We start from the raw sequence: 23,197 nt of genomic DNA, 5'->3' as shown, positions 1-23,197 counted from the left end.
TGTTTTTACTGTGCCATAACTTGTGATCCCAAGCCCAGACCTTTGTCTGGGTGCTACATAGACTGCAGCTCACTGGACTAGTGCCTGCTCTCTCAGTTTTGCTGATGCAGGGAGGAGATGAAAATAACAACAACCCAACAAAGGATGACAATCCCTGTGAAGGTCACCAAAGCTGCAGCTGGGACAGGAAGGGGAGCGAAGGACATGGGGCAGAGGCTGGTCTGGTGAACCCCCTTTCAAATGCCCCTCCTCTGTCCCACCTTCTGGCTCTCACAGTGAACATTTACCTGGAACACTAGAAGAAAACTGCAGGGCCTTCCTGTGCAAGGCCGGGTGTGGGCTTTGTGGAGATGGCTGTGCCCCCAATCTAACCCAGCGGCCAAATTCACCAGGAGCAACAAAGCCCCACACCTCTTTTCTGGGCAGCACCATACATAACTAAGGCTGTGAATTCATACCATCAGATCATGGCGGCCAGGACTGGAGGAGATGCTAAACTGTTGGCACAGGCCCTCCAGTGCCCCACAGGGCAAGATGGAGTGGGATGGTAGCAGGGATCGATCAGCATCAGGGATGCTCACAACCATCACCTCCTGATAAAGGGCCCTTTTCCCTGTGGTCAGGAACTTGGGGGACTCCAAGGATCTAAGACCATGCCCCTCCCTCTCCTTACCACATACACACATAAATGGGAAAAGACCACCAAGGGCCCTTCTGCTCAGCCTGAATCAGAAGGTAAGTTCTCACCTCCACTCACATAATCTTTGATCTTCCTCAGAGACTGCCAAGCCTTTGAGGTCCCCTCCCTAGGGCAGAGGTTGGGCCTCACCCTCCATCAATGGGAAGAGAGACAGATGGGCAATAGTGTTCCATGATCCAGGCAGGATCGTGTTTCAACACCATCAACCGAGGCTGGGAGGGAGTATGGAGAAAGGGATTTTCAGGCTTCCTCCCTCTATGGCCATTACATATTCAAGAGCTGTCAAGCATACCCTAAACTGTTCTAAACAGCAGCCAGTTATAAAGCAAAATTAATTAAATCAGGGACTTCTATCTTCCCCACCTGTCACAATCAAACTCCCAGAAAAAGCCAGCTTCACTCCCTGCCTTCACTTCCTCTTCTCCCACTCACTTTTCACCCCCTTGCAATCTGGCTTTCCACCCCAATGCTCAAATGTCAGTGTTCTTGCCAATGTTGTCAATGATCCCTTCGTTTCCAAAACCCAAAGACTTTCCTCAGGCCTCCTCCTTCTTGACCACTCCACAGGATTTGATAATGGTGACCACCTTCTCATGGGGATATTTTCTCAACTTTCATGTACTTCTTTCTCCTGATTTTCCTCCTGCCTATTTGGTCTCTCCTCTCATTTGAAAATATTATTTATTTTTAACATTTGTTTTTGTGAAAAATTGAGTTAAAAATTTCCTCTTTCCAGCCCCTCCCTGAACCATTAAGAAGGCAAGCAATATGATATCAACCATATATGCAAAATCACGTAAATCATATTTCCATTTTAGCCATTAGCTCAAAAAAGCAAGAAAAATAAAGAAAGTGAAAAAAATTATGCTTCAATTTGCATTCAGAATTCATCAGTTCTCTCTGGAGGTGAATGCCATTTTCCATCATCAGTCCTTTGGAATTGTCTTAGATCATTGTACTGTATTGCATTGTATCATATTGTAGCCAAGTCTTTCACAGTTGATCATCATCACAATATTGCTGTTACTGTGTACACTTTGCCTGCTTCTGCTCACTTCACTTTGTATCAGTTCAAGTAAGTCTTCCCAGATTTTTTTCTGATGCCATCCCCTTGGTCATTTCTTATAGTACAGTAATATTCCATTACAATCATATACCACAACTTGTTCAACCATTCCCCATTCGATGGACATCCCCATTATTTCCAATTCCTTGCCACCATAAAAAGAGCTGCTATAAATATATATATATATATATATATATATATATATATATATATATTAGTGAGGCAATTGGGGTTAAGTGACTTGCCCAGGGTCACACAGCTAGTTAAGTGTTAAGTGTCTGAGGCCGGATTTGAACTCAGGTACTCCTGATTCCAGGGCCGGTGCTCTATCCACTGCACCATCTAGCTGCCCCTATAAATATATTTTAACATATATGATCTCTGCTTTTCAATCTCCTTTGCTAGACTATCATCCATAATCCATAACAACCCCAACCCTACATATGGGTTCCCCAAGGCTTCTCCTGGACTCTCTCTTGTTCTTTCTACACACCTTTTCCTTGCAGATATCAAATCATAGGAGCTGAGCTGGAAGGGACCTGAGAGCTCATCTAATCTAATCCCTTGTTTTTATAGAGGAAGAAACTGAGGCCCTGGGAGGTAAAGGTATTGAGTCATTGACTGTCAATCAACAAGCATTTATTAAGTGCTTAGTAAATGACCAATGAGACGTCCCAAGTGGATGTCCTCCAGTCACCTCAAACTCAACATAACCAAAGCAGAACCTATTATCTCCAGCCTCCAATCTCCTAACTCTGCAGCATGAGCTTCACCAGGGTGAGGACTGGTTTTCATTTTGTTTTTTCATACCCAGTACCTAGCAGATACAAGTATATAAACAAATGCTTGTTGGATTAGATTGGAAGTTCTCAGAAGATCTCCAGGGGTAAGCTCCTCTCCCCTCCACAGCACATCAGCCTCTTGGGGTCCCTATTTCTCCTAAACCCACCAGATGATGGGATATTTGTTTGTTTGTTTGTTTCTTTCTTTCTTTCTTCTGGTAGGGCAATGAGGGTTAAGTGACTTGCCCAGGGTCACACAGCTATTAAATGTCGAGTGTCTGAGGTCAGATTTGAACTCAGGTCCTCCTGAATCCAGGGCCAATGCTTTATCCACTGCACCACCTAGCTGCCCCCATGATGTGATCTTTCTTGCCACCAAAGCACTCCAGGGACAAAAATTCCCAGTTATAACTCTGAAAACCACCATAAGGGAGGTGTCAACAAAGTGCTCACAGAGTATAGAGGAAGCCAGAATGTTTTCCAGTTTTGAGATTCAGAGCAGGTTCCCTAGAAGAGAAGGTGCCTCTCTAGAAGGGAAGGAGCTAGAGTGGCCACCATTTTGACGGGTGGATGTGGGGAGGTTTATTTGAAGGGCAGGAGGGGATGTTACAGGTCCAGTGGCTAGTGTAAACAAAGGGACAGAAGGGTTGAGATGTGGGTCAGGTTTGGCTAGGGAATAAGTGTGTATACAAGATGCCTGTAAAGAGAAATTGAAGCCAGGGAATGCAAGACCTTGAAAGCCAGGATAAGAAATTGGGATCTGATTGAGCAGATAGCTGGAAGCCGTTGGCAATGCTAGGAAATAACATCAGTGCTGTGCTTTTGGGAAACCAATCTGGAAGCAGTCTGAGGGATGGACAAAAGGTGGGGAGAATCTGGAGGCAGAGGGAGAACAGTTAGGAGGCTATCTCCATAGTCCAGGGGAGAGATGAGAATTCCAGCAATGAAAAGGACGAAATGTCTGGATTCATTGACTGATTCAGTCGAGGGGCTTAGGAGAATGAATGAAAGGTGACTGAGGCCCTCAGCCTAGAGAACTAGAATATGGTGCTGGAGAGAGACCAGATCTGGAAAAGAGATGAAGCAACATGGAGTGTGAAAAGGGTACTGTATTTGGAGTCTATGTGATGCTGGAGGCAGCTGGGGGTACAATGGATAGAGTACTACAGTGGGAGTAAAAAAATCCGAGTTCAAATCTGACCTCTGACACTTAGCTGTGTGACTTTGGGCAAGTCATTCAACCTCAGTCTTCTCAACAGTAAAATGGAGATAACAATAACATTTCCTCCCAGGGTTATTGTGAACTTCAAACGAGATGATAATTGTAAAGCACTTAGTGTGGTGCCTGGCACACAGTAGGTGCTATGCAAATGCTTAGTCTTTCCCTTCCCTGTGTGACTTTGGACAAATCACTTCATCGCCCCACTCCAGCCTCAGTTTCTTCCTCTCTAAAAGGAGGGAGCTGGACTCAAGGACTTCTGATGACCCTTCCAGTTCAAGGTCTAAGATCCTATGGTTCTCTGTGTGTGGCCTAAGCTGGATCTATATTTGGAGGAGTTCTGAAGGAATCAGGCCATTTGGAGTGGTGCCTGAGAGACTGGACAGATCCAAGGCAGGTTTTAAGCTCCAGGGAATAAGAGGGGGGGGGCCATACAAAATTATCTCTCTTGCCCCTTGCCTTTCTTCCTCTCTCCTGCAGAGATACAAGTAGGACAATGCTCTCAGGGCAATTCTGCAGGTGGCCACTTTTAATAGGACACAGATGATGCCGAGAGTCCTGTAGCAGGGTAGGAACCAGAGCTTAGAACCCAGCTAGTTAAATAAGAAGCTACTAGCCAGGTAAGAGCCAGGAGCTGGTCAGCTCCTCCCTGGATCTGCTCCATTCAGGTTTTTTCCTCCTTCCCTTTTTGGCCTCCCCAGCAGCAGTGGCAGTTTCATGTGACCTAGGCTCTCCTCTGATGGCCTTCAAAATGAACGGAGGGCATGTTTGGTGCCCCTTGCCCTGGTTATAACTCCCTCACTTTGGCCCTGCTCCCCTACCGTCCACCCCATGAAACCCAAGAACAGACTGCTGCAGAGTCTGCAGGTCCCTTCTCTACTCCAGATTCAGACACTTTGCTTGGTTTTGACTCTGCCAACTTCATCCTGGATTCCTTTGGTAGACTCTTCCACCTCTGCCCCCCACCTGGGAGAGTAGCCTCTGTCTCCATCCTGGAACCAAGAGCACAGCTGCCCTCCTAATCTAGGGAATTGGGAAGTAGAGGAGATTCCCAGTCTGTCTTACAGACAGTTCTGTCTGTGTGATATTGGACAACACGCTGAGGGCTTCCCTTTCTAAACATCTTCTAACTCCCATTTCCTTGTAGTCTTATCACTGCTGAGCCTTTGGAAAAACAATTATAGAAGACTCCACATCCTTGGTTATCCATCCATACATTCCTATCCACCTTCCCCACCCAATCAACTAATGGGTGCTTTGGGGTCACAAGATTATGAATGTAAAGATGGATCGGACCTTAACGGGATCTAGTCCATCCCCTTCTTTTTACAGATGAAATCCAGGTCAAAGAAAGGATCAGAGATTTAAAACTAGAAGGGACCTTAGAACTCATATAGGCCAACCCTCTCATTTTTTACAGATGGAGAAACTGAGGCTCAATTAAGGTGGATGACAGAGTTGAAGTAACTTGGCCCAGTGTCATGTAAACAGTAAGTGACAAAGCAGGATTGGATAATAGGTCTTCTGGTTACAAGTGCAGCATCCCACCCCCCATCATGCTGCTGAAGCAAAGCCTATTTTAACTGTTTACACTTAACCTCATTAACAAGAACCATCTGCTTCTTAATAAGTAATATACAGCGCAGCATGAAGCCAGCCTGTATATCACTAGCTGACATTTACACAAGGGACTAGATAACCACTTGTTGGGTTTGTTGCAGTGGAGGGTTTTTCTTTAGGTAGAGATTGAACTGGATCACTTTTGATATCCTTTCCTACTCTGATTTTCTTCTAGAGAGCACCTTCAGCTTGATGCAGTCCACACACATGATCTAATTTGACTCTCCTAGCAACCCTCTTCAGTTGGCATAAGTGGCATTATGCACACTTACAGATATGGAAAATGAGGTTCAGAAAGGAGACATAGGAGAGAGCCTCCCAAGATTTCTCTAAACAGATGACTACTCCCACCTGCTTCTGTTGGTTCATATGGGCACAAATGATCCTTCCAGAAGGAATCTAGAACTCATTGCCAAAGATTATGAAGTCTTGGGCACCAAACTGAAGACTACAGGAGCACAGATGGTATTTTTATCATTGCTTTCCATTGAAGGAAAGGGAAAGAGGAGAGAAAACACTTGATTTGGGAAAAGAGCATCTGGTCAAGAAGGTGGTGTCTGAGAATGGAATTTGTATTTCTTAACTGTGGCTCAAAATATAGAAATAATAGATTCAAAGCTAGGGATGGAGAACAACAAGGGCTGGGTAGAATTAACTTACTCCAGCTCTCTGCTACATCTTCACCTGTCACCATTAGTGACTGAATGCAAGGTTCACAGACTGCACCATAAGAATATGAATGTTCTTCTAGATCTCCCGAGAATAGTTTCCCTGGTTAAAGCCCAGCATCAGCTTTCGTTCTGAGCCCCCCTACTCCTTCCAGGACTGGTATAGCCTCTCACAGAAAGTCCTCAGTGCTGCTTAGTCCCAGATTTTGGCACAAGATGCCAAAGTTCATCCATGCAAACAAAGCCAAGAAAACCCATTGCAAGTCCATCTTCTATTCTTCTCAAAACAAAAAACCAACAGATAAGCTCCAGCATCTCTAGAGGTGTGGATAGGAATGCTAAAATGCAATTACTGATCCTCTCCTGAGAAATCAAAGAACGAAACCACTTTTGGTCCAGGTCTGGGTGAAGTAACTAAATTTATTCTGGTGTGTTTCAATTGCTCCTTTTCTATGTCTCTGTTTATGTCTCCAACTCTTTGTCTCTTTCTATTTCTCTTTTTGTCTCTGTGTCTGACATTGTCTCTGATTTTCTGTCTTTGTTTGTTCCCCCCACTACCCAACAACACCACTGGTTAAAGTTTAAGAATATACAAGACACCGTAGTGTTGTAGAAGAAACATTGGATTTAGAACCAGTGAACATAGGTTCAAACTTTGATTCTACCAATTACTTCCTGGGGCAAGTCACTTAATGTCTCTGTAGGTCATTCTCTTCATCTGTAAACCAGCTGGACTAGAGACTTCTCACACCCTTCCCAGTCATGACATTCTAGAGTTCTATGTAATGTTCCCATTCCTGGGATTATGTGACCATTAAGAAGTCACCCACTCAAGAGGATAAAAGTGAACACTCACCAGGAGCTTGTTGTCCTATGGGTAACAGAGGAATTACTCATGTTCCCTTTTCAAAGAACCCAAGATCTTGTTCTTACCACAGTTCTAAGATTCCATAATTCCCTTTCCAGATTATCTATAGAATCAATCACATTGAATTTTAGGGGACTTTAGAAAAAGATGTCAGCCCTTTGGGCTTCCCATGGCAAAACAAATCATGGTCAAATGCCACAGAAGGGAGGGAGCACAAAGGGAAGTGAGGACAAAGGATGGGAGGAACCATTAATTCTCCCACCTTCACTTCAACCTTCCCCAGCTTGCGATGGAGTTTCAGATTTCATCAAATTCAAAATAATTGCCCCAAATTTCTTGCTGTATCTGAAGAAACTGCTAAAGGGTTTTTAGGAAAAATCCTCTCCTTGATCTTTGAGTTCATTTGTCCTTTGTACCATCACTAGTGGCAAAGGTGCCAACCAAATGCCTTTCTTTCTCCCTCGTAGCCTTCCTCTGTCCTGCTCTTCCTGACATTCCTCTACTTTGCCACTGGAGGTATCTGGTCAACAACCAGACGTTAGAGAAAAGTTCTCTCTTTTTTATCGGTTACAAGCATCATGAATGTCTTAGCAGAACTTCTGCCTCATACTCTTGTGCTTTCCACCATCTTAATTCCATGCACTGGCAAATTAATAACAACATCAATTTGACAAGAATTTATTAAATGTCTGCTCTGGGCTTGGTGCTTCACTAGCTTTTGGGGACAAAAAGATGGAAAGTTAAATGATTCCTGCCCCAGGGACCATACATACAGTCTAGTCACTAGCACTGTGGCTCATAAGATGATTCAATGAGTTTGAGTCTTGCCCTTCTATTCAACTGATCTGGGGATTGCTCAACTCCTAATGGATAGGATGAAGTGGGCTCAGCTCTAGTAGGGGGATCTCAGTCAATAGGGAATAATAGAAGTCTACTCGGAAGCAGGTGGATCCATCCAAGCATCCTAAAATAACAACCTATAGAATAAGGGAAGGGGAAGGGAACAAATATTTATTAAGCAACTACTATGTGCTACTATCTATACTACTATCTCTGATGCCTTGCGGCTATACGCATATATGGGAAAGGCTTCCGGAGTTAACCCCAAGGAAAATCAGGAGTCGGAGTCCCTTAGGCAGTTGGATGTTGGACATCACATCCCTCTGGCAACTCCTGTGGCAGCACTGGTGCCAAACTATATTGGCTCTGCCTCTCCTTTGGATCCACCAGTGTCGTGGAGAGGGAAGACCTGCTGCATGGGCAACAGCTTGTTTTCCATATTGATCTGCCTAGGCCAGCGCCTTGGAGAGGACACTCCAGCTCCTCCTCATAGGGTAGATACAACACGGGATGTGGCAGTTACCGGTTATGTCACTCAGGAGCTGCGGCTCCTATAATGGACTGCACAGCCACATTGTGGCCTGTGGCTCTTCAAGGCGCTGATCCATGGTCGTCTGTGACTGGTGGAGGCCTACTATGTGCCAGGCACTGGACTAAGAACTTTACAAAAATTATCTCATTTGATGACTACCTATAGGTGAAAGTGCCCTGAGAGAGGGGTTAGAGAGTGTAAGAGAAGCCTGGAGGCAGAGCTAGATGAGTCTTGAAGTGAAAGGCCATTTATTGTTTCTATCTAGGCTTGGTTCCTGACTTTGGAACTTGATAATTTACAGATAGGTTAGAGGAAGCAGTTGGTGTGTGTATGTGTGTGTGTGTGTGTGTGTGTGAATGAGTTTGTGAGGATGTGTATATGTGTCTGTGAGGATAGTTATGTGTACATATGTGAGAAGGTGTGCTTTTTAAAAATTTTTTTGCAGGACAACAAGAGTTAAGTAACTTGTCCAGGGTCACACAGCCATAAGTGTCAAGTGTCTGAGGCCAGATTTGAACTCAGGTACTCCCGAATCCAGGGCTGGTGCTTTATCTACTGTGCCACCTAGCTTCCCCCAAGAAGGTGTGCTTTTGAGAGGGAGTACAGGTGTCGGTGTGGGTGAGTATATGGGTGAAAATGTGAAAATGTGAATGGGCATAAGTATAAATCAAGTCCTGTCATAAGGTTTGGGGAGTAAGCATTGATTCCAATAATGTAATGGATTTCTGCTCCCTACTACTTTGGTTAAATGAGAATGAACCAGAGCTTCATTTCTCTTCTGGAACCTGAGCTGGAGTTGGGAACAGGGTGCAGGTGGGGAGAATCACCAAGCCAGGGATAGGAAACCTGTCCTTTTGAAATAGAATCTCTGGGTTGCCTCTGCCAACAACCAGTCAAACACAAGGTAAGAGCTTCACCCAATACCTGTGGAACACTCATTGTCAAGCTCACTGAATCAGACTATGAGCTTATGAGAGAAAGGAAAGGAAAGGAGCCACAGTCTGGCCAATACTCACTTGTGGTGCTTCCTGTCATCTGGATGATGCATTTCGAGTCACGGCTCATTTCTCGAGAGTTAAAGGGGCGTACTCTCACTGCCACCTTTACAGATGCTCCTGCCATCTTGGTGGTCCTGCGCAGTGGTTTTTAGTTGCAGGAGGGACCTCAGGAATAAATGGAAAAGCCCTGGAAGGATGAGAAAGATGAATAAGAAGTGTTAGAAAAGTCCAGAGAGCAGCCGCTCAGAGCCCAGAATTTGGAGATAATGTTGATGGGTTTGGTGGAATCATAAGACCATGCCTGAATCCAATGTTCTGTAATTTTCACTGCCATCTGAGGTCAGTCAATACACATTTATTAGGCTCCAACTATGTACTAGGCACTGTGCTAAGTACTGGATAATGGAATGGATTTCCTCTCTTTGTGGCCCATCTCATGTCAAGAGAGTCTTCAGCATTGACTCAAAACTAACAAGTCTAGGAAGAGACACTTAGGTGATGGAGAAAGAGATAGTAGCTAGAGATAGAGTAGATAGAGAGATAGAAAAGGAAAGATTTTTTAAAAGAGCTATATGGAGAGATATAGTGGGTAGAGTACAGGAACTGGAGTCAGGAAGATCTGAGTTCCAATCCTTCCTCAGACATGAGCTAGGAAGCTAATCTTTCTTTAGCACCTTCTGGAATCTGACCAGAACCAAGCATTTTGAACATCCTTTAATTATCGTCATAACCTAATGTGTGGTAGAGATATTGGTGTCCCTGCTTGATCTAACATGCTCAGCTGAGAGACTGAGCTCCTTGGAGGGCAAGGGCCATCACCCCCAGTGTGCTGCTTCTCCTGCACCTGACAGGTGCTCCTGCTGTCCTGTGCACAATGAATGTCATAGACTTTGCTGCTTCTTTGGGAATCTTTGTTGGGTTGAATTGCGAGCTTTGATTCCACTTTTTGATGAGGTATTAGACAGCTTGGTAGAGCAGTGGGTAAAGAGAGCAGTGAACCTGGAATCAGGAAGAGCCTCATTCAGATGCTATCGCAGATATTTAGCTGCGTGACCTTGGATACGTCACTTAATCTGTTTCCTTATGTGTAAAATGAGATATTACTGTATCCTCCTCCTCTTCCTCATTACACACTGGATTTCTGTTTCCCCACCTCTGAAATGAGGGGACTTGACTTGGCAATTTCTAAGACCCTTTCCAGCTCTGGCCATTCCTATGATACCATGTGCCTAGGACACATTGAGGCTCAAAGTATTTATACGCAGCAACCAGGGACAGGCAGGGCAATGACTAGAATGGCACTGGGCAGGCAGTAAGGAGAGGAAATCAGTTGGCCTTGCGGTGAGTTATCAGAACATAGAGAACTCACAACATGGCTACAGAGACCTCTCGGTGAAGGGACAACAAAGCAGGCTGTCTGGACATCCCCAGCTGTCCTAGTCCCATTTCCATTCCAACTCCATTGCTCAAGTCCCTTCCCAGAACCATGAATCGCCCATCTGCTCTCTCTGGTGCCACCCAAGGCAGGGGAGCAGATGGACTCAACTGCAGAATGCACATGCTCAATGATATTTGGAGAGCATCAAGTCCAGCCCCCCATCTCCCATTTTACAGATGTGGAAACTGAGGACCAGAGAGGGGACGTGACCCCTTTAAGGCCACCTAGTAATTTGATAATAGAGCCAGAGTGAAACCTCAGAATACTTCTTTCAAATCCAAGGCTTTCTCCTCCTCTGATACTCTATATTCTCTCAAAGAATGCCTTCTCCTGGGGCCTGACGCTGAATCCTTAGCAATTCAAGAGACCACACAAACACACACACACACACACACACACACACACACACAATTTGAGGTTAGAGGACCTTGGTTCCAGTCCCAGCTTTGTCACTTACTATCTACATGACCTTTGTGGACCAAAGCTCTTCTGAGGTTTCAGTTTAATTTACCTGTAAAAGTCACCTTTGGGGCACTAGCTCTAGGTGGCGAAGTAGATAGAGCATCAGCCCTGGAGTCAGGAGGACCTGAGTTCAAGTGCAGCCTCAGACACTTAACACTACTAATTGTGTGACCCCTAGGCAAGTCACTTAACCCCAATTGCCTCAAAGAAAGAAAGACAAAAAAGAAAGGAAGGAAAAAAAAAAAGAAAGAAAAAATCTTGAAAAAAGTCACCTTTGAGGTTCTTTTCAGGCCCAAATCTATCATCCTTCTCTTAACTATCAGGCCACTTTACTCCCATGCCATACCAAACTCCTCATCCCCCTCCTTCATCCTCTCTTTACCGATACATCAACCCAAACCACCTGTGGTCTGATGTCCCTTAAGGAAGATAGCTCATGTTGGACTCACCCTACATCAATAAGTAAAATTAGGGCTTGGATTATTCAAGTAGAGAAAGATGATCATAAGGGCCACACTTGCCCTAAGCAGAAACCGCCACTGAGCACTGTGTTTGGTTCTGCCTGTCACATTTTGGAAGGATATGGGTAATCTGAGAGCCTGCAGACAACGGCAAGCCGTGTGTGTGTGTGTGTGTGTGTGTGTGTGTGTGTTGTGTGAGTGTGTGTGTGTGTGTGTGTTGTGTGTGTGTATCTGTGAGTAAACATTATGTCCTCCATAACATTATGCCATGCATACATTGTGTCCCACATAACAAGATTGGAAGAACTGGAGATGTTGAACCTAGAGAAGAAAAGATTTAAGAGTAGCCATGATAACTGTTGCCATCTTTATTTGAAGGGGCCATTGTGTGGAGGAAGGGATTGATCTTATCTATGGTGGCAGAAGCTGTTGAAGTTGTTGAAAGTCATATTTTGGGTTTGCATAATGGAAAATTCCCCAATTATACAAGCTATAAAGTGGACCACTCTAGGAAACACTCAATAACTTTGAGGTCTTCAGGATAAGTGACCACTTAGAGGGAAACAGTACACTGCTCAGATACAGAATGACTAGGTCATCACTAGGGTCATTTTCCAATCTGACTCTGAGATACTGTGATTGGTTTTTGAGATTCCTGGGGAGAAAAAGCTTTCTCTCTGTCTCTCTCTCCCTTCTCTTCCTACCACTCACTATCTGCCTCCCTCCCTCCCTCCCCCTCTCTCTCTCTCTCTCTCTCTCTCTCTCTCTCTCTCTCTCTCTCTCTCTCTCTCTCTCCTCCATATTTCCTATCCCTTCTCTCTTTATCTCTTTCCCTCCCTATCTCTCCTCTTTTCCCTCTCTGCCCCCTCCCACCAGACACACCAAATCCATGCAGAAGCATTTCTGGAAATACAACTGATCCTGAGTTTCTTTTACTTGACTTTTTTGAGCAGTGTCCTTTAGAAGCCCCTTTCTGGGCTCTGGCTCCCAGAAGGGGTAACCCTTGATAGCCTTCCATTCACCTGAATTTTTCTGCTCAGCTTCCTTTCCTTCAGGGATAGGAAGCCTTTAATTTAGAAACAGGATTTTCATTGTTGGTTTGAAACACTGCAAGCAATGTAACATTGCTTATCAATTGTTAGGAACATTATGAATGATCAACAACATAAGCATTGATTATTGAATGTTTTGAAACATTACAAACCCTAAACAATGAAAGCATTGCTATCAGTTGAATAAATACAAATAATGTGAACAATGCTTATCAATCACTTGCTTAAAATTATTAGGACTACAGATTAGATATTTAATTGCTTGTTGCTTTTATTAATGTTATTATTATTAATATTACTGCAAATTGTGGATGGAATCCCAAGCCATCCATAAATCAGTTAGTTTTAGGTGAATAGAGATCCTGTGATACACCAGCAACTAGGAGAGCTTACCTTAGGTCCTGCCTCAGACACTGCTGGAAGTGTGATCCCACTCAAATCAAAGTTCTCTGCCTCAGTTTTCTCATCTGAAAAATGGAGCTGTTAACATTCTGCGTCCCTCTTAAGATTGTTACCAGGAAAGTGTTTTGTTTGAAAAGTTTCTTAAAGTTCCCTATCAATATGATTTATTATTATGCTTAATGTGAATTCTGGATGCTGGAAGCAGGGACCATGCAAGTGGTCCAGAACAGGAAGCAAAAGAGTTGTGCTCCACTTTCCCAAATTCAGGACTAGCTCTCAGTGGAATTCGAAGATAGATGATGCCTGTATTTTCCACATGTGTGTCTCACTACCCTCATAGATGTAAGTGTACATCTGCTCCTCCCTTAGGCTCTGGGCATGTTTGTGGGAAAGGGAACCACAGGGTTTTCTTGGAGGGTAGTTTTGTACCAAATGTTCTTGCTATTACCACCTTAGTAAACACTTTTGCTAAAGACCTTTTAAAGCTATGTCTGACTTTGTGCTTCTCCCACCTCCGTTTCTGTTCTCTTCTATCTGACTTTCTCCTTTTTTGTGATTGCTTAGTGTCTTCATGGTCTTCATGGTCTTCATGGTCTCCATACCCATCTTGCCACCAGGTCTGTCCTCCTCTACCCACGTGCTCCGAGCTCCAAATTCACAGACTCCACCATCCCCCAATTGCATCATTTATGAATATTACTTTTCTATTGCAGCCCACCTCTGCTGTCTGCATGGGGCTTTCACAAACAGTACCTGGTTTGACCCTTACAACATTCCTGTATAGTAGGGAAGGTTAAATGTTATTGTCCTCTCTAATAATACCACAGTGTAGCCAGACAAAAGAACACCACTCCTCTTATTTGCTGCCTGCAGTGTAAGAAATGGATAGAGAAAGAGGAAAGGGATTGACCTAGGCTCTCCCTCTGACATAGACTGCTGTGTGGCTTAGCCTAAGGGACTGATCTTTATTAAATTGGGAAGACATTCTGAAAAATTAATTAAGGGAGTACTGGCTAAGATCCAAGATCAAACATGTAGAATTGTGAGAAGGGGGTGGGGGATGGACCCGCAGCAATTAGCCTGAAAAGATATTTAAGACATAGATTAAAATCTCAAAGGGACCTTAGATGTGCATAATCCAATATCCCTATTTTCAGATAAGGAAACTGAGGTCCAGAGAAGTATAGGCTCATAGATTTAGAAGTAGAAGGGACCTTAGAGGTCATCTAATCCAACCTCCTTACTTTTCAGATGAGAAAAATGAGACCCAGAGAAATCACTGGAGCAGAGATTTAGAGTCGAAGTGACCTTAGAAATCAACTAATCCAACATTTTATTTACAAATGAAGAAACTGAGATTCAGAAATTTAAGTGACTTCCTCAAGTCACACAGGCAGTAAGGAGCAGAACTGAGATTTGAACTCTGGTCCCCCAGTGCCTGAACCACCAGTAGAATATAAAAAATGCTTGTTGACTGACTGTCTGACTATCATGTGGAAGAGGGTCTTTGCCTTTTTCTGCTTGGCCCCAGAGAGCAGAATTAGGAATAACAGATTTGCAAGGCTTAGTGTAATATAAAAGGCTTTGTAAAAGAACACAATTTCCTGACAATTAGAACTCATCCATCATCAGTAATTATATAATAAGCACCTACTATGTCCAGTGCCAGGCACTATGCTTAAGCACTTAAGGCTACAAAAAGAGGCAAAAGAAGTTTCCTGCCCTCAAGGACCTCACATTCTAATGGGGGAGACAAGTAACCAAATAGAACATAAAAGCCACACGGGATAAATAGGACATACTTTACCAGAGGGAAGGAACTATAAGGACAGGGAAAGGCTTCCAGTAGAATTAGAATTCTCATTAGCACCTGAGAGAATTTGGCAATGTCAGTGAGGTGGAATGAGGATAGAAAGTATTCCAACCATGGGTATGACCATAAGAATATGCATAGAGCCAAGAGTTGGATGTCTTGTTGTGAAACATCCAGAGGGCCAGTGTTGTTTGGTTCAAAGATACATGTGGGGAGTAAGGTGTAAGCAGACTAGAAAGCGGGAAGCAGCTAAGTTATGAAGGGCTTTGAATATTAAACAAAGGATTTTGAATTTGCTTCTGAAAGCAACAGAAAGCCACTGGAAGAGTGTGTTGTGTGTGTGGTGTGTGTGTGAGTGTGTGTGTATCACCCCCTCCCACCCCCACATTTGACTTGATCAGAATTGCCTGAACTGTCCAAGTGTGGAATTCACTTTATCAATTCTCAAAACATCATTTCCCTTTCCTTGAGGTCTTTAAACAGAAGCAGGATTGACTAAGTGTTAGTATTTATAGTGCAGATTTCTGTCCAGTCAGGTTAGAACCAGATGGTCCCTTCAAACTTAAATGAATATCTGATTCTGGAATTTATTAACACCTACTATATACAAGGCAATGTGCAAAGCAAAAAGTGGTGGGTCTCCCCCCACCCCCAAAATATACAGACACCCTAGAGATCTCTAAGCCAAAGTTGAATGATCACTGGTCAACAATTTTTTAAGTGAACCTTTGAGAAGATACTATGTGGACTTGTTCAAGTCTTGGATTCTGGTTGTTGTTGTTGTTGTTCTTCTTCTTCTCCTCCTCCTCCTCTTTCTTCTTCTTCTTCTTCTTCTTCTTCTTCTTCTTCTTCTTCTTCTTCTTCTTCTTCTTCTTCTTCTTCACTCCCACTAGAAAAGTCTCTTGAGAAATCTGGGGCTATTACTGAGTGGTTGAGAAGATGGAGTGTCAACTTTCATGCTTGTGTGAGTTAAATAGGTAAGAAGATTCCATTGTGTCCTTTTTCATTAGGTCTTAAAAGGTCTGAAGGTATCAGGTTAATCAGATTGTAAGCTTCTTTTGGTTAAGGACAATCACTACTCTTTTTTTTTTTTTTTTTGGTGAGGCAATTGGGGTTAAGTGACTTGCCCAGGGTCACACAGCTAGTAAGTGTCAAGCGTCCAAGGCCAGATTTGAACTCAGGTCCTCCTGATTCCAGGGCCAGTGCTCTATCCACTGCGCCACCTAGCTGCTCACAACAATCACTATTCTTTCCTAACATAAGGGCCCTGTATGACTTAATAATAACAATTGCTAATATTTATATAGTGCTTTGAGGTTTGTAAACACTACAAATATTTTATGTTGAGATGAAATGAGATATTTTAACATTATCTCATTTTATAATATAATGTTCAATTAAATATCATTTGACTTAGTTTTTCAATATTGTTTGCAGACTAAAAAGGACTATTCTCCCTAGTTGTTGGTCCTTCATTCTCAGAGAAGACCATGACATCAGGACGATGTCATGACTTGCAATGAATTGGATTTAAGTGAGGGAGGGCTGTGCAAGGTCACCAGCCTCACTTTCTACTCCATCTGGTTCCAGTGACAAGATATATAGATATAGATATAGATATAGATATAGATATAGATATAGATATAGAGATAGATAGATAGATAGATAGATAGATAGATAGATAGATAGATAGATAGATAGATAGATAGATAGATAGATAAAATGATGACTAGAGATGGCCCCAGAAGTTTTAAGGCAATTGAGGTTGAGTGTACTTGCCTAGGGTCACACAGCTAGCAAGTGTCTGAGTGAGATTTGAACTCAAGTCCTCTTCACTCCAGGACCAGGCTCTATCCTATATTGCACCACCTAACTGCCCATTCACCTAAGAAAATGAGAATGGAAGGGGACAGCAACATACATGGCCCTCTTAAAATAACAGAGCCAAGGGGATCATAATTAGAATGAAATAATAGCTGCACTTTTATAAGCTGTCTCTGTCTCTTGGGGAGGATATAGATGAGAGTTACACGGATGGGTTACAAACCTACATCACTGGAGAGAACGTGCAGTGCACATTGATTAGATCACAGAGAATGGGGAAAAGAGGGAAGAGACACAGAGAGAGACCACACACAGAGAGAAACAGAGAGAGACAGAGAGACAGAGACGAGAAGAGGCAGAGAGAGACAGAGAGAGAGGAGAAAAATTATGAATGATGAAGAAGATGATGATTGCAGATGAAGGAGAAAGAGGAGGAGAAATAGAGGAAGGGCAACTTCTCTAAGCACTTTCAAGTTAAGAAATTTTATAGATCAAGAAATGGGTCCAAGAGGTCAGTTTTAATGCAAAAAACATTAACTTAACTATACTATGTGCCAAGCACTGTGCTAAGATAGGAGTGAAGACAGAGACAACAATCAATATTCTCTGTTCTGACCAAGCTAATATTCTAGGGGGTCAGTGAGAGGTTGAAGGGGGGAGGGATTGACTTGCAGATCTCTCTCATTCTCTCATTTATGTTATCTGGCTCTCTCTGTCTCTGCTCCCTTCTCTCCCTGAAGTAGAAATGATGGGAAGCTTGGTGTTTAAAGAATCCCCTCGCGCCCCCCCCCCGCCGCCATAGAGAATGAGAACAAGTGGCATAGTCTATTGTAAACACCTATATTTGGGAAAACAGAAATTGAGTACAATCCTTTCTCAGATCCATGTATGTACACATATATGTGCATATGTGGTTTCTACCTGTGATTGTTTCCATATTACTCATCAAAATGAAGAGATCTTTAGTGTAATATAAAGGTCTTGAACTTAGAGCTGGAAGACATCTGTCATTAATCCTCAGCTTTGCCTCTTACTAGTGTATTACTGTGACTAAGTAATTTCCCATTTCTGAGCCTCTGTTTCTCCACTCATAATATCAGGAAAATAATGCCTAGAGTATTTACCTCCATTTATTTGATAATCAAATGAAGAAATGCTCTGCAAACCTTCAAGTGTTATATAAACATCAGGTTTTATTATTATTGTTGTTGTTGTTGTTTGTTGTTATTTGATCTCCTTGTGTCATTTTCACAGAAGGTGGAATTGTGTTCATATCTCCAGTGCCTGGCATAGTTCCTGTTGCCTAGTAGGCACTTTATAAAGGCTTGTTGAAATTGAAAACTAAAGGACTGGAATTCCAGAGCTGGCAGGACCATAGAAGTCAATGCTCCCCACCACACAACCCTTTTATAGATAAGAAGACTGAGGTCCAGAGAGGGAAAGTAGCTCACAAGGTCATACAATTAGTATGAAACCCAGCTGCCCTGATTTCCAGCCTAGTTTGCTTTCTCCTGTCCCAGACTTTGCTTTTGTATGAATTTCTCCAGTTTCCTTGTCTCTCCTCCCCTGAGTCCAATGTCTAGAAGTTTCTTGTGTTGTGCCAGCTTCCAGAACCAGCCGCCAGCCAAGATGCCTTTCAGCAGAGATGGCATTTTCCCCTGGATCAGCACTAAAGCTTCTCACTAAATTCTCTGCTTTCATATGGAAATAAGTGCTTACAGAATTGAAAAGGGTGTAGTGGGGAAGCCCACCCTCCTAGTTATAGCACATTACTATTTTAGGGTATCGAGTTACAACTCCCACCCTAGAAGAAATTCTTTCTTTTGATAAAGAGTCTACTTGATGGTGTTTGAGCAACAATGAACCTGGAAATGAAGGCTCTAGGTGAGCAGTGGTCAATATCATGTCCCTTCCTTCTCCTGTGGACCTTTGGGCAAAGGAAATGGATCTCAGTTTCAAGTCCCTTCCCTCTGTATGGACAGTAGCCTTTGGAGGTTTGAGCCTGCTAAGCACTTGGGCTGGTCAAAGAATGGAAGAGAATATGCTTGCTGGGAATTAGTGAGAGATAGTTCTAAAGCACTTTCAAACCATGCAAGTGCTTATTATTGGTGCTGTTATTTCCCAGGGGCTTATTGATGTTAGCCTAATAAACAAGCTATATCATTGACATACGTGGTCATATGAGCTGCTGCCATCTTCTACAAGAACAGAGGAAGCAGCAGAATGGTGATTCTCTTTAAAAATGGAAATGCTTAAGCATTGACTTCTTTATTTGGGGTCACCTGTGCCTTTAGGAGTCTCAAACTCAGTGGCAGTGAGAACAGAGGCAGTGCATAGTAGGGAGAATTAGGAGTCAGAGGACCTGGGTTCAAATCCTGGTGAGTTCCATGACCTTGAAGGTGCTTTCTGCCTCTAAATTGTTGGATAATTAAAACTATGAATAATTAAAGATCATACTTACTCCCTGTGTGACCTCGGGCAAGTCGCTCCTTTCTGAGTCTCTAGTTTTTCATCTTTGAGAAGATGTAGTTGGGTTAGATGAGCCCTAAGCCCCTTCCTAGCCAGGTCTAAGTCTGTGACTCTAGTGTCTGTCAACTCATCCCCGGCCCTTTTGTTCTATATCTCTAGGTTCCTCCCTATGTGGAAAATTAAGGGAATTTTACAGATCCTGTGATGAGAGTGAGAGGAAGACAGAAGGTCTAGGTAGTGGAGGGAATTCTTGTCTCTTTGCAGTCATCTTTCATGTCAAGGTTCCCTGCCTCCTGCTGGCTTCAGTCATCCCAGGTCAGTGTAATCTTCAAATGCTCCATGTGTCAATGGATCTGTGAGCTCATTGATTTGTATGTTTTCTCCACTGATGCGGATTCCAACCCATCCATGCCTGCCTAATGCTCATGCATTCAAAAGAAAATGTGGAGAGTCTAATGAAGCAACATATGAGCAAATTCAATAAGGAACATGTTAAAACAAGAAGAGGGTCTCAGCTTGGGATGTCATGGGTATAGGGAATGCCCAAATTAGAGTAAACTCTCTCCTCTTAAGCAGGCTGGCATCTTCTCTTCAACTGAGAGTCATGGGAAGTTTCCCAGAGGCACTAGGAGCTTAAGTTCTTACCCAGGGATCACAGAGCCAGGATATGTCAGAGGTGAGACTAGAAGCCAGGACCATCAGGACATTAAGCTGCCTCTCATTAATAAGTAGAGTATATCCAAGTTGCTGTAGCATAGTGGAAAAATCTGTTGTTTTCCAAACCAGCCCACTGGTGCTTGAGACTGAGTATTCCTCACCTTTAGAAAACCTCAAAGAATCTAATATTCATCAACTTGTGCATATATCCAGCATACTGCCTACATCTGAGAGAAATAATTTTTCTATTATATTAAAACCCATTATTACACTAGAATCCAGCTTTTATCCTTATTTTCTCACTTTCAGGCCCAGCCCCTGTAAGTCAGGCCAGTCACTGAAGGACATGGTTGGTGACAGCATGTTCCTCAATCTAAGGCAGGACTCCGCTCAACTAGGAGACCTTACTTCTTTTTAGAGCGCAAACAGAATCTAATCTAGGTAAATTCCTGCCACAAAGCAATGAACGCTTGTCCCTGCACCCCTCCATTGGAGTTTAGGAGAAGACCAACCAGAGTAGTCTGGGTAGAGATGGATTCTTTTGTCCAGAGTGCTGGGAGAGGCTGAGCCTAATGATGGATCTATCATCTCAGCAGGAGGAAGTGAAGACTTTTTAGTCCACCTCCTCATTAATCGTTCACCAATCAGGGTTGACTTTCACCCGTCAGGGCACCCACTTTTTCAAAGGTATGTAAAACATTAATGTCTCCATGGTTTTGTCTTTGATTACCGAGAGAAACAACTGACCATCAATTTATTATTAGGTAGCTTAATTAATAAATTGATTATTAATTACCCAGAAACTCTGTCCCTCAGGTTTTTCATTCATCACACAACCATTTATCCTAAAAGCATTTATTAAGCACCTATAATATACAAAGCATTATAATTTCCATTTAGGCCAGCCATGTAAACACCAGTGTCATAGGCATGACATATAGGCACTAGACCATTAACCTGGCCATGTGTCATCTTTTGGTTTTTTAATTTTCCAAAGAGGCTTCTCTAAACAAATGACCAATGAAAAATTTTCAGGTTTCTGGCATCCAATACATTGCCTTCAACATGTCAGAGAATGTGAGAAGAACTAATGAAAATAGTGACTGGAGAAACTATTCACATAGACACATGCACCCATGTGTGCACATGTACATGCACACACACACACACATATAGTCAAAGCATTGGCATGCTTGATTTGCATACAGATCATCCCCATCATTCCAGTATTCTTTGTCTCTCTAATATAATTGCCTCAACCTGAACAAATAAATCATTGTTTGCCAAAACAGAGGCCCAAACAGCATATTACTCTTGTTGCCAGTAGTAAGGAAGGGCCTTTAGAAAAGAAAGGAGGGGGCAGCTAGGTGACATGCTGGATAAAGCACTGACCCTGGATTCAGGAGGACCTGAGTTCAAATCCAACCTCAGATACTTGACACTTACTAGCTGTGTGACCCTGGGCAAGTCACTTAACCCTCATTACTCCACCAAAAAATAAAATAAAGGAGCATTTGGGATGCGAATAGCCACCAGCAAAGATGCTAATCTGGAAACAGAGATTTATATATATTTTTTAACCACGAATCAAAATAGAAGATAGGGGTGGCAATAGACTTGACGGCAATGGGGTAATAATAACAGAATACGGAGAGAAAATAGAAGTATTCAATTCTCAATTGCTTCACCAAGCAGAATTATCTTCAGAAAGGTAAGAACAGAGTTAAAAATCCCAAATAAGTAAGAATATGGCAAGAGAATACCTAACTGCTTTCAATGCTTTCAAGTCATTGGCCCAGATGAATTCTATCTACTCTACTGAAAAGACTGGTGGATGTGATCACTGATCATTGAAAAATGAAGAAGGAGAATGTCCTACAGCAATGGAAATGGGCAAATAAATGCCATTTTATGGGGTTATCAAGAGAATACTGTAGATATAATTTACCTAGATTTTATTTTGTTATATTATTTATAGACACATTTTTGACACCTCCAAGGAAACACATAAACTCCCTACAAATAAGAGGATTTACCCTACCTACTCTACTGCTACTTTGCTTCTTCCCACTAGGACCCTTAGTCTCCCAAATGGCCATCTTCCTGGGGAATTCAATCCATTCAATTTGGAGATACCATTCTGAGAATAAGCTGTCTTGATTAGGCAGCGTGTGTGAACTCATCCATCCAGTATATCTCCAGACCAGAACATCTGGTCATCCACATGGACCATATTATTTGGGCCTATTCACCATCAGATGCAAACTCCCCTCCCTTGGCCACCACTCCCCAATGAGTGTTATCTCTGCTCCTTAGAGTGTAAGCTCCCTGAGGGAACTTCTGTATTTTTATCTTCAATACCTATCCCAGGTCATGGTGCATAGCAAGCACTTAATGAATGCTTTCAAATAAATGAATCAGTTTTCACTTAAAGAACATGCCATCTAAAGCCATTTACAGATTGTTAACCTCAGAGAGGGACATGTCCTTTAAATTTGACAGCCTGGTACTGCTTTTTTGCTTCTCCCTTTGGGTTTCACTTTCCTCAACTGAAAAATAAGGATGACCCTTGAAGTCTCTTCTAGTCCTAATGTTCAATGCATTATGACCTACAACGAGAATGAAAAGTCACAATGCTGGTGGTTTTAAAATGAGATGTAAGGTGGGGAGGAATGTGTCTGATTATTAAAATCTGGTGAGAAGTTTGTTGGAACTACTGTGTTCCAAGAGGGGAGACACAATTGGCATATCCTGGCTCAGGGGAGGTCAGGCTTGATTCACCAATAAATAAAGTGATAACTCAGAGGTGAAGGCAAGGCAGTCTGGTGGATTTAAAGCAGTGGCTCCTAACCTGTGGACCACAGAGTCCTCAGGATAGTGGAGGTATTGCAAGGGGGCCCATAATCCATGAATGAATCGATAACTCAGTCTGTAGACAATAAATATCCTGTATAGCAAAGCAGCACATGGCAGAGAGCCCTAGTTCTGGATTTACACAGTTGGGTCCAATCCTAATGGGCTTCCCACAAACACATACCTGGTTTGTGCTTTCCCTTGGGGATGTAACATGGGAACATCAAATCTAGCTTCTGTTTAGGGGTCTCTACTGATATGGCTAAAGGGCCATTAGATCCTGTTTCAAGTACTCAAGTTTAACAATGTATATTAGATTTAGACTGTCTTTTTCACATGTTGGGAGAATAGGAAAGAAAGGGAGGAAGAGAGAGAAAGAAAGAGAGAATGAAAGGAAGAAGAAAGATAGAAGGAATGAAGGGAAGGAAGAGAAGGAAGGAAGGGAATGGAAGGAAGGAAGGAAGGAAGGAAGG

The 23,197-nt window shown here is 42.8% G+C and overlaps 1 protein-coding gene across 17 annotated transcripts in view; it reads right to left on the bottom strand.

Annotated features, from left to right (window-relative positions):
• KIF1A (kinesin family member 1A) overlaps positions 1–23,197 on the bottom strand; it is a 186,739-nt gene that overhangs the window by 151,971 nt on the left and 11,571 nt on the right. For all 17 annotated transcript variants that reach the window (XM_043994534.1, XM_043994535.1, XM_043994537.1 and 14 more), the window contains exon 2: positions 9,312–9,480. In XM_043994534.1, the coding sequence (XP_043850469.1) occupies positions 9,312–9,417 (106 nt within the window). In that variant the 5' untranslated portion in view covers positions 9,418–9,480. The remainder of the gene's footprint in view (positions 1–9,311; positions 9,481–23,197) is intronic.

The sequence above is a fragment of the Dromiciops gliroides genome, chromosome 3 (genome assembly GCF_019393635.1).
Source record: "Dromiciops gliroides isolate mDroGli1 chromosome 3, mDroGli1.pri, whole genome shotgun sequence".
NCBI classification, from domain to species: domain Eukaryota; kingdom Metazoa; phylum Chordata; class Mammalia; order Microbiotheria; family Microbiotheriidae; genus Dromiciops; species Dromiciops gliroides.
The sequence above is the reverse complement of the archived record's forward strand: the minus strand, read 5'-3'. Positions and strand labels throughout refer to the sequence as shown.